Genomic DNA, 12636 nt, shown 5'->3' with positions numbered 1-12636 from the left:
AGAGAAAGCTCACACAAGATGGTGAGAAGCTATATATACTGGTGTTTTCGGGTGGAATTGAACATATGTAGGGCTTGCTTCCACAGAGTGGTGAGAAGCTCTATATGTGTGCTTTTGTGAGAGAATTTGATCCCCTGCTCAGTTCTAAAGTTTAGATATTTATAGATCTTTCGGATGCTAGAAAGGAGAGGAAGTCAAACTCATTTCATCAACATTTCCCGTTAATTCACTCACTGAGGAGTCGTTCTCTCCCCATTAATAAAGATGACGGTTTTGTCACCTCACTTTGACCTTATTTTTAGGATACCTCAAACCCTTCTTTGGGCGACTTCGAGGTAGACTTTTTTGGGGTTATGTCAAGCCTTTCTCTGGATAATCTCGAGGTAGCTATTTTTTTTACTACCTCGAACCTTTCTTTGGGGCAACCTCAAACCCTTATTTGGGCTATCTCTAAGTAGCCTTTCTTTGGGCTATCTTAAGCCTTTTTTTTGGTCATTTGCATAGTATTGAGCTAGTTAATTTGTATCACGCAATTATGGACCATTTTTCTTGGGGACCAGTAAACTTATACCAATATATCAATTACTAAAGATATTTTTTAAATTTTATTTTTAGTCAATTATTTACTTATTTTTGGTACAAAGTTATTATTTTTATTTTTATTCATATAAAAATGATTTTGGTGAAATTGATCCATATAATATATAAACATTTAATAATAGTCTTTATATAAACATTTAATGATTTGTTTGCATTGGAAAATAATATAATACATTAGTCAAAATTGACAGACATATGATTTGGTATTAGATGATATTTTCTCAGTAGACTGAAGGCTATGTGAGTGCAAATACAATTAAATATGAGGTATTCTAATCGCTCCCAAGTTCAGAGAGATCTATAATGATCATGAAAGTGGTAGAATCAAACAAAATTCAATAGAACTTGACAAATAGGAATTTTAATCGTACTAGATATTTATAGGTCACTGCTTGAAGAAAGTTAAGATAAGACCAAAGAGTCGTGTTTTGAGGGAGTTATGGATACATGGCTAAGTAGGCATTTTAATTGTACAACATGTTTATAGGCCACTACCCGAAGAAAGTTAAGATAAGACCAAAGAGCCATGTTTTGAGGGGGTTATTGTCAATGTCCATATGAAGCAATGCAGTGGCAAGACAAGATGCAGTAATGCTCATATGGAGTAATGAAATCAAGATTCATTCAAGAAGAAGAAGAAGCAATAACAGAAAGTTGTTATGAAAACTGATTGATTTTTACAAAAAGTGATTGGTGCTATTTATATTACATTATCCACAAGCAAGGAAAAATGAATGAATAAATTATCAGTACGTGTGATAGGCTATATATAAGCTAACACCCCCCCCCCCTCAAGTTGGGCAGTGGAAGGTACAAACTCCTAACTTGACCAAACTGTTCTTCAAGGATGGTGAATGAAGAGGTTTAGTAAAAATGTTCATCAACTGGTTATGTGTAGAGATAGGAAGAAGATGAATAAGTTTTGAATTGATCTTTTCCCATATAACGTGACAACCCAATTCAATGTGTTTGCTACGTTTATGAAACATAGGATTATGCGCCAAGTAAATTGCAGACTTGTTGTCACAAAACACAGATGCATGCTGCTCAAATTGAACTAGGAAACCTCGAAACAGGAAATGTAACATTGTAATTCATAAGTTATAGAAGCTAACGCACGATACTCAGCCTCAGTGGAAGAACGAGAAACTGTGTGTTGCTTTTTGGATTTCCAGCATAGTAAAGAGAAGCCTAACATTACACAGTACCCAATAACTGATTTCCTGGTATCATGGCATCTAGCCCAGTCAGAATCAGCAAAGCCAAAAAGCTGTAATTTGTTGTTGGAGGAAAAGAAAATGCCTTTAGCTGGGACAGACTTGAGGTACTTGAGAATTTGAATGGCAGCCTGATAATGAGGAGCACATGGCTTGGATACATATTGACTCATATGTTGTACTGCAAATGCAATGTCAGAGCGTGAGTTGGTGAGATAAATCAACCTTCCAATTAACCTTCTATATAGAGAAGGATCCTCCAAAACATTGCCTTCATCAGCTGACAGTTTCAGGGTTGGGTTGAAGGGAACTGCAGAGGGTTTTGCTGCCAAGAGACCAGCATCCTCCAAGAGTTCAAGAGCATATTTTATTTGATTAAGAAAAATGCCAGTAGGAGATCTAGAAATCTCAAATCCTAAAAAGAAACGTAGCTGACCAAGTTCTTTAATACGAAATTTTTGATTCAAGAGATGTTTGACTTGTTGAATCTCAGACAAAGAATTACCTGCCAATACCACATCATCTACATAAACAAGTAGTGCAGTGAATTCATGTTTGACCTTCTTAACATAAAGTGAATGGTCAGCCAGGGATTGTGTGTATCCAAGAGAGATGAGGAAGGTGGATAGTTTGGAGTACCATTGCATGCTGTCCTGTTTGAGGCCATATAAAGACTTCTGCAGTTTGCACACCTTAGATTCACCGTAACTAGATAAACCAGGAGGGAGAGTCATATATACCTCTTCATGTAAATCACCATAAAGGAAATCATTGTTCACATCTAGCTATTCTAAGTGCCAACCTTTAACAGCAGCTAATGATAAAAGGACTCTGACTGTAGTAATTTTGGCTACAAGAGAGAATGTGTCAAAGTAATCAATACCCTCCATTTATGTACATCCCTTTGCCACAAGCCTGGCTTTAAATCTTTCAATGGAGTCATCTTCCTTATGCTTGATTTTATAAACCCATCTGCAGCCTATGGATGTTTTTCTATGAGGTAGATCAACAATCTGCCAAGTATGGTTTTCCTCAAGAGCAATCAACTCTGCATCCATTGCCTTCTTCCAACAGTCATGTTTATTGGCTTAGTTAAATGTCTTTGGTTCAACATGAGAGGATATAGAAAGGCAATAGTGTTTATAAGAGGGAGAACAATGATCATAGGTCAACACAGAGGATAAGGGATATGCAACAGTGGAAGGCTTTGGTTTGGTGTTATGAGAGATAGGAGAATGATGTATGGTATTATAGTAATGGTAATCTGCAAGATAACTTGGAGGATGAGAAACTCTAGTAGAATTTCGATTATGTAAAATTTCTGCATTATTTGCTGGCTCTGGTTCAGGTAAAGGGACATGTGGTTGTTCAGTTATAGCAGGTTGTTGTGTTATGGTGGGTACAGCAGGGGAAACAGTTGTAGCAGGCTGTTGTGTAATGGTGGGTATAGCAGGGGAAACATGGGATTGTCCATTAGGTAATGGTAAAGGTGTTAAAGAGGTTCTGATAGGAATAGTTTGAGTAGCAGACCTATGTGCATCCAACAAAGGACTAGAGTGAGACATTTGTGTAGAGTCATTCATGACAGGTTGTAAAGTTGGACTGGGGTGGGAATGGTCATTAATTACCAACTGCTGAGGTGTACCAACAGCAGGATGAATATGAGATTGAGGTGAAAGCATGTCATGAGTTATGGAAGAGGGAATAGGTTGAATAGGTGGATCATCATAGGTGGGACATGCCATGAGAGTGGTGTTTTAAGGTTCAGGTGCAGATGTGTTAGGAGTTTTAAAGGGAAAGTAAGTTTCATAAAAAACTACCTGCCTAGACACAAAGATATTATGATGTTGTAAATCATAGAGAATATATCCCTTAGTCCCTTCCTTGAAACCAAGAAAAACAGCTTTTCTAGCTCTAGGTGCAAACTTAGTTCTGTGGGCTTGCAATGAGGTAGCATAAGTCAAACATCCAAAGGTTTTTAAGTGGGTGAGAATAGAAGGATGTTTATGTAGCAATTCATAAGGACTTTTGAGTTTCAGTAGGGAGTTGGTTTATGAGGTGTATGGCATGTTGGATGCAGAAATTCCACATGTTTAATGGAATTGAAGAGTGAAACAAAAGGGTTCTAGCTACATTCAATATGTATTGGTGTTTCCTCTCTACTACCCCATTCTGTTGGGGTGTTTTAATGCATGACTTTTGATGAATGATACCTTTAGATAGGAGGAAATTACTAAGGGCAACAAACTCACTTCCATTGTCAGATCTAAGGCATTTCAAAGAAGTTTTGAATTGAGTCTCAATGTATGCTATAAATTGTATTAAACTATTCTTTGTTTGATCTTTGGTTTTGAGGAATATAGTCCATGTATACCTAGTATAATCATCAAATAAAGTTAAAAAATATCTATGGCCCAATGTAGAAGTGGTGGCAAATGGCCCCCACAAGTCAGCATGTAGTATTTCAAAAGGAAGAGAAGCAACAGTAGTACTGTTAGGAAATGAAAGTTTCTTTTGTTTGCCAAAATGACAAGAGTCACAGGGAATATTATTGTGTACATAAGGAATAAAAGGGAAAGCTTTGGAAATGTATTTCAAACCATAATTAGAGATGTGGCCTAATCTTATATGCCAAAGATTACAAGAGGAATCAACATTGGAATGAAGGGCTTGTGATTAGGGAGTAGCATCAAGTACATATAATCCTCTTTGTAGGTTAGCTGTACCAATCACTGCCTTAGAATGGTTCTACAAAATGGTACAAGAATTAGCAGTGAAGTTAACATGACAGTCATTGCCATTGGCAAGTTTAGCAATAGAGAGCAAGTTAACATGGAAAGTGGGAATGTAGAGGATATTATGAAGAGTGAGGGTGGGAGATAAAACTATGCTACCAGACATATAAACAACAATTTGAGAACTATCTGGTAAACTAACATGGACTGGAATTATGTGTTTATATGATTCAAATGAGGCTAAGTCATAGGCAATATGGTATGTTGCACCAGTATCAAATATCCATAAATTAGGGTTCTTACCATGATCATTGTAAGCATGAGAGTTTAGGCCAAAGGGGGATGAGGATATGGAATTGGCTTGAGGTGTGAGCTGGGACTGTTGGATTAAGGCCAAAACGTTGTTGTATTGATCTTGTGTAAAAACAAAACTTGGTTGAGATTCATCTAATCCTGCATGAACAGATGCAACAACAGTCTGATTTGAAGTATTGGAAGATTGGGTTTTACCTTTACCTTTGAAGCCAGGTGGATAGCCATGCTTGAGGAAACAAGTATCAACTATGTGATTAGTTCTCCCACAATGAGTGCAAACACGGTTGTGTCCTCGAGCTCCACCTTGTGGCTTGCCTCTGAAAAATTGACCATTCTTGCCATTAGCATGTCCTGAATGAGAGCTGTGAAGCTGAAATGCAGTTGCCTCTTCGTTGGTTGAAACGGTGGGAATGACCATGGATGACCTTGCATAGTTTATCTCTCTTTCTTGTTGAATCACCAATGAAAAAGCTTTGTCAATGGTGGGAAGGGGTTGCGTCGTTATTATTTGAGATTTGGAATGTGTAAACTTTTTATTCAATCCTTTAAGAAACCTAATAACATAATCTTGCTCTCTGTAATTTCGAATTGAACCAATGGCACCACAAGAACACGGTATGGCGCAAGAACAAGCTGGTACGGGACGATAACTCTCGAGTTCATCCCACATGACCTTCAATTGGGTGAAATAGTTTGAAACATCAAGAGAACCTTGACGAAATCTATATAAATCTTCTTGAATATCTGAAATGCGGAAAAAATCACCTTGCGAAAAACGGAGCTGCAAATTCTTCCATACGCCAGTTGCACTTTCGATCCATAACACAGACTTAGCAATAGATTCAGAAATAGAACGATGAATCCATGCGAGAACCATTGTGTTACACCGAATCCATGGGGCGTATAAGGGATCAGAAACGGGAGGTTTTTTGAGTGTACCGTCAACGAACTTATCCTTGTTCTTGGAGATTAACGCAATGTGCATCGATCTCGCCCAAGTGTGGTAATTTTTATCATCAAGAAGAGGTGAAAGGAGGATGATTGAAGGATTTTCATTTGGATGCAGGTAATACGAATTCGACGAATTTGTGGAAAAATCGGTGAAGCTTTGGTTAGCCATGAAAATAGAGATGAAGAGATAGTAAGAATTTACAACAAAAAAAAAGAACAAAAATGCAATCGATTGGAGAAGGAAGAGGAAGAACAATGGCTACCAGAGCTAGTGAAGCTCTGATACCATGTCGACGTCCATATGAAGCAATGCAGTGGCAAGACAAGATGCAGTAATGCTCATATGGAGTAATGAAATCAAGATTCATTCAAGAAGAAGAAGAAGCAATAACAGAAAATTGTTATGAAAACTAGTTGATTTTTACAGAAAGTGATTAGTGCTATTTATATTACATTATCCACAAACAAGGAAAAATGAATGAATAAATGATCAGTACATGTGATAGGTTATATATAAGCTAACAATTATGGATACATGGCTAAGAAGAAACATAAAATGTTGCAAAATTTGAGAATCAAGTCAAAGGTGGGGCGCCATATACTGCAAGCAGAAGGAAAACTCGTGCATCACCTATATAAATAATCGATCAAGGTTAAATTTTGTAGGTCACGTTGTTTTGGCTAACATGTTTGTTGTTTTTCTATAAATACTAGACTTGTAAATTTTTCAACACACTTAATCAAAGAGGCTATTTATGCATTTTTATTTTTTATTGTCGCATCTTTAACTTATATTTTTATGGCTTAAATACACTTTTGGTCCCTCTAGTTTGGATGTTTTAAATAATTGATCTCCGTATTACAAAACCAACAATTATGGTCCCTTAATTTTGATGGTCTTTGTATTTTTGTGGTCCCCCTCTACTTTTGCACACGTGACAATGATGATTAGGATAAAAAAATTATTTTTAATTAACTAGAAAGGATGACTAGGATATATTAATATTTAATAATATTTTTTTGTCTAATTTAATATTTAATCATGTTTTCAACTAAATTAATATTTAATAATTTTAATTAAGTTTTTAAATTATTTAATTAAAATATTGAAAAGATATTTCATTGTTGGGCCTAAGCTCATTTACTTAAAGTATTACTCCAACATCATTTCACAACATGTTATGTATAAATGAGCTATATAAACACTTGTATTATTAGTAAAAAATTCAATGTGGGACAAAAACATATAAGCAACAGAAACACCATGGAAGATCATGGAAGCAGTACATTACAGCTAGTAAGCAATTCTTTGATAAAATGGGTACAATTCATATATGAAATTGCAGTTAGGAAGCAAAACTCTCCCTCCTTGTTTTCCATCACAACATTGTGGAATATATCCAAGGGCGTCACTAAGACATGATCTGTAATATTGAGGAGATAAATCATTTGTAACTCAGTTTCTTGTCAAGGTGGCATGGATATATTTGTTATTTTACTTATTTGTAAAGAGATATATCATATTGATCTAGCGTGTAACTTCTTTTTGCGGGGAATGTTTGTTTCTGCTATCAAAGGACAAAGAACTGAAGAAGAACAAAAAAAATGGATGCCTTTGGCACTAAAGATGCAAATAATTGGTTGTTATGCCTAAATTGAACTTGGCCATGGATCTAATATTCAAGGGCTATAAACGGAAATAACATTTGATCCCAAAACAGATGAATTTGTTATTCATAACCTCATATTGACTTCTAGCAAAATGAGTTAAATGGGAGATGACTTATGAGAGCCTTTATTTGTCTTTTAAGATGCATGATGTGTCTAGAATCTTAAGATGTTGACATTTCATTCATGAGAGCCTCTATTTGTTATTCATAATCCTTTGCATTATGTGTTTGATATGCATATTCAAGTTATGTGACAAATGGATATTTAGAGACTACCATAGATTATGTACCTATCACTTGCTTATCAATTTTTGAACCATAAATTTACAGAAAAAATGAGACTAGATGCATGATAATAGTCAAGAAACAACACAACCAACCCCTAGTTAAATTATAGAGCCCCACATCGTTTTCTCCTAGTATTATGGAAAGGTTTATGAAGCTTGAACATGTAAAGGCATTGCATAAGTGGGTTGGGATGAAAGTAAGCCTTTGACAATTGAACATATGTTGCAATGAAATGGGATTTAGGTCCTAAATCTTTTTCCAAAGTTTTAATTAATTAATTTATTAAATAACAATTTAAATTATTAATTCTATAAAATAATTATTTAAAATATTAAATTAGTTAAAAATATTAAAATATCTTAGTCATCCTTGTCAGTTAATTAAAAATATATCTTTTTGTCTTAATCATCATTGTCGCGTATGCAAAAGTGGAAAGAGGCTGCAAGAATCCAAAGACCACCAAAATTTAGGGACCACAATTGTTGGTTTTGTAATAAGATGACCAATTATTTAAAATACCCAAACTATGGGATCCAAAAGTGCATTTAGGCCTTTTTTTTTACAGTAACTCAAACATCCTAAACACAGTACTCAAAACTCATTGGAGTAGTTAAGAAAATCATTATTCACAATAAGGTTCTGAAAATCATGGATTTAGATACTAAGTGAGCCAATCCTAATGACAATTATGTCACTTTTGCAATGCAATGTGTTTAAGATAACCAAGGTGAAATATTTTTCTACATAGATGACTTATTCATATGCCTTTGATTTTTTTTGGAATGTGAAAAAAAATGTTATTTGGCCTTTAGAAATATGTAGCGATCTATTGAAAGACCAAGGAAATATATCACTGGTAACTTTCATTGATCGTGATACCTCATTGATGAATTATGTTGCAAAAATGTTACAAAAAATGTTAGATCTAAAATAAAGGAAATTTCATAAATAAAAAAAGCAAGAGTGAAGATAGGAAAATGGTCAAACCCTTACAAATATTGAAACTTATAATGGATACATTGAATGTTATAATCAATTATTCTATATATGAGTCATATATTGATCATGTCATGCTGTTAAGAAATGTATGTATGCAATATCCATATTTTTGAAATATGTTTAAATTACAATGTTAGACCAGGTAAAGGAGAAAATAATGTATGCATGGACCGATCAGATTAGATACCTTGGCAAGACCATAACTAGTAAAGTTGAATGCTCATGGTATACTGAAGAAAATGATTGGAAGATAGTAAAGATAATTTTTGCAAGGGTTGGAAAGTAGTGAACAATATGATTGTAATGCATTATAGTAATATACAAACATCCTTTAGTAAGAGTCTCACAATACTAGAACATAAATTTAAGGACAAAAATGGATATTGACCCTTGACTAATAATATATCACGTATGACCTCAAATTTTATTTATCACGAATTTATGCATGCATAAAAATTTGGTCTAGATAGCTAAAACATAGAGTCTTAACGTGCTTGTGTGATATCCAATAAGATGAAGCTCGACATGCTTATGCGTATCTATGAGATAAACACACATTGGACAAGGCTTCAATTTGATTATGATTATATGATCAAGGATGGTAAATTAGATATTTTGTAGATCTATGTGCTTGCAGGTATAGCCGTCAATTGGTTTTGATAAGGATAACTAATGACAACTTATGACAATTGTCAAGAAACTTCTTAAAGATGATAACTCCATAACTCAAACAACTTTTGGATGTTAAATTAGTTTTGTTACATTCGTTAAAGAAGGAGTTGATTGCAACTATCTAGTAAGCTCTTGGTGATTTCATTTGATTAAGAAGATACCTTAAGCCGCATCAGTATGGATGGGAATAAGTCAGGCCAACAAACAGGAACCTATGACCTAGCCCACATAGGCCCAAGTCAACCCAAACTTTTTTTTAAATAGAAAAGTCTTAGGCTTTTAAAAAAGCCTATCATGCCAGTTTATTTAAATAAATATGAATATGTATATATTTTTTTATTATTATATTGTATATTGTACTTTGAATTAAAATGCAAAAATAAAACTTTGTAATCTTGAAAAACTTATGACAACACCTTATAAACAATATCATAGGTTATTTTCATAAGTTTTACAAAATAATAGTTTCACAAAACTTATGCTACTAGGTAAACTCAAATAAGTCATTGCAAACAAAATTTTAGTATCATTGATCTTTTAGTTTTTTAACCTATATAAACATTAATTGAATTACTTATTTACATATGTTCAAATAAAATGGGTTTTTAAGTAGGCTAACAGGTCAATCAGGCATTCGAAAAGGTCAGGCTCAGACCTAAAAATAAGTTTATGACATACTACAGATTAAGCTTAAGATTTGATTTTTTAGCATACCAGGCTTAGGCTTGGCAAATCCTAACTCAACCCAGCATATTTCTACCCATTCTTATCGGTCAAGATGATTTAAAGATCCAGTTAAAATGTTAATAAATCATTGAATCAAGCAAATGATCTTGAAGTCTGGAAGTGAAAAAATGTGATAGTTTGCCTAGTCTTGCACTTAACATCTTAGAGTGGTCAATTTAAATTGAAAAAGGTCAAGAGTAGGTCTTGAAGTAATAATACAATCACCCAAACACACACAGACAATATTTTTAAACCCTCTCTATTTTATTAAAACTTCTTTAAACCTATCAATGCAATGTATGTAATTGATTAAGAAGTGTTATGCCTAATCCATTAAATACTTGGTCCAATCTATTAAAGCAAGGTGAAAAACCTCTTAATTGATTAGAAAAACTATTAATCCATTAAATCATATACTTGTTTTATGGTTTCCTTTTTTGGATTAGGGTTTCCGCTTTTGAAAGCATTTTAGTCGATCAAAATATGTGTTAATCGATTTAATCAATTAATTTGGCCTATGCATCATTTCCTTTTTGAGAAAAAACTTTTTTCTATATAAATGAGGTTTCTCCTTATTTTATTTACACCATATTTCTAAATTGAAATCTCTCTATTTTTTTCTACTCTCTTTGTTTTTGAAAAAAATAATAAGAAGTGTCGTAGTGCTTAAAGATTGAAAAGCCCTTTTGAAAGTTTTTTTTTTGTAACTAGTGTTGTGCTTAATCTTCTTTAGTCAAGAGTGTGATTATCTTGTGAATTATCTTTTTAAATTCTATTTGTTGGTTCCTAAGCAAAGTCTTGTTTGTTAGTTCCTGATTTAAGCCTATGTGAAATCTTTTTTGTTGGTTCTTGAGCTAAGGCAGTATAAAAACTCTATTTGTTGTTGAAGGTTTGTGGACTGATCTTGTAAAATCTCAAGTATGATTTTTTAGTGGAACTCTTAAGAATAAACTCTTAGGGACAAGACTACGCCAAATTTTTAGGTTGAACATGTATAAATCTTTGATGCATTCTCTCTATCCATTATCTCTTTATTTATTGTATTTTTGCTGCATATCTCTCATCATATCCATCTTATTTCTATATTTTCGCTTCCATATCTTTGTGTGTTTATCAAATCAAAAATAATTGTTTTAAAGACCAAAATTTGTATAAATTATTTTTCAATTTCTAATAATATAATTCACCATTCTCTTATGTTTAGAGTAACTTGGTCAACAACTTCTATTACGGAAGAATGAGAGGTTATTCAATAAATATTTATGAAATTTGATTATAACATAAAATTGCATATCAAAAAGGAGATGTGCAAGATAACCTATTAAGAAACCACTAATATGAAACAACACATGGAACCGGTGAAAACCAAGGGTACTCCAAAGAAGGTCAAACAACTTCTAGGGACAATTCTACCAAGTGGCTACCATCATTATTTGAGCATGTCGACTTAGTTCATCATACTTCTCCTATTTCAAAATCCAAAAAAAAGTTATAGTATGGGTGCTCGCATCACCAAACTCTCACATTCCCTACCTTTACCATAAATAAAACACATTGAGGAGATGTATGTTTTTATGCACAAATACATTGATAAAATTATAGATGTTTCTGATGATGGTAATTACAGACTTAGCATTGTTCCATCTTTAATAAGTAGGGGGAATTCATCTAATTATTTGTCATACTCTGAATAGAGGTTAACTTCTCATATGGAAGATTATACAAGGTTATACGAGAATAAAAAACAATACAATGATATTCTTAAAGCTCTAATTCTTGGTAAACTTTGCTTTCCATCATCGAGTGAAAAATGGACATGTTTCTTTGAAATGGGTTATCTTGTAGCAAGTGAATATGACAGTTTTTGTTGAGTTGACAAACAAAGACCTAACTTAACCAATAACCGTGTTTATCCAATATATTTTGCACACACAGATTATCTGGATAATACTATTTTGACAAACCCCTAACTCAAATAATAACCATGTTTATCTAACATATTTTGCACGCAGAGTTTATCAAATATTACTATCCGGGAAAACCCTTAACTCAACGAAAACCCATGTTTTGCACACAGTTTATCCAAATAATACTATTATGACAAACCCCTTACTAAACTAATAACAATGTTTAGACAATATATTTTGCTTAGGCTTTTTCTGAATATATTATCTGAACAAACCCCTAAATCAACTATAACCATGTTTAGACAACAAATTTTTTTCTTATGTATTCAGATTTTATATCCTGATAACCCCTTTTATCAACTATAAATCTTATATTGTAACAACAATGCTTGTTCTGTTTACACCAATATAATTAAAAGTTAACATACATAAGTCACTTTATTTAAACATATAAAACAATATATTATACATAATATCAATTATTTAGAATAAGTTAATTCATAACCATATATTCCTATGACATTCCTAAGAGAAATGTCATAAATTACAACTCAAA

General features: G+C 33.3%; 1 protein-coding gene across 1 annotated transcript; it reads right to left on the bottom strand.

Annotated features, from left to right (window-relative positions):
• Window positions 1–1657: 1657 nt before the first annotated feature.
• LOC127091753 (uncharacterized mitochondrial protein AtMg00810-like) lies at window positions 1658–2551 on the bottom strand. The gene has a single exon (XM_051030452.1). The coding sequence runs from the start codon at window positions 2549–2551 to the stop codon at window positions 1658–1660; it is 894 nt and encodes a 297-aa protein (XP_050886409.1).
• Between the last annotated feature and the right edge of the window lie 10085 nt (window positions 2552–12636).

This window comes from Lathyrus oleraceus, chromosome 1, assembly GCF_024323335.1.
Source record: "Lathyrus oleraceus cultivar Zhongwan6 chromosome 1, CAAS_Psat_ZW6_1.0, whole genome shotgun sequence".
Classification (NCBI taxonomy): Eukaryota; Viridiplantae; Streptophyta; class Magnoliopsida; order Fabales; family Fabaceae; genus Lathyrus; species Lathyrus oleraceus.
This window is presented reverse-complemented; position numbering and strand designations above follow the sequence as displayed.

Bases quoted from the DNA above. Each gene is read 5' to 3' on its own strand.
- LOC127091753 (XM_051030452.1), bottom strand. From the start codon at position 2,551: ATGACTCTCCCTCCTGGTTTATCTAGTTACGGTGAATCTAAGGTGTGC.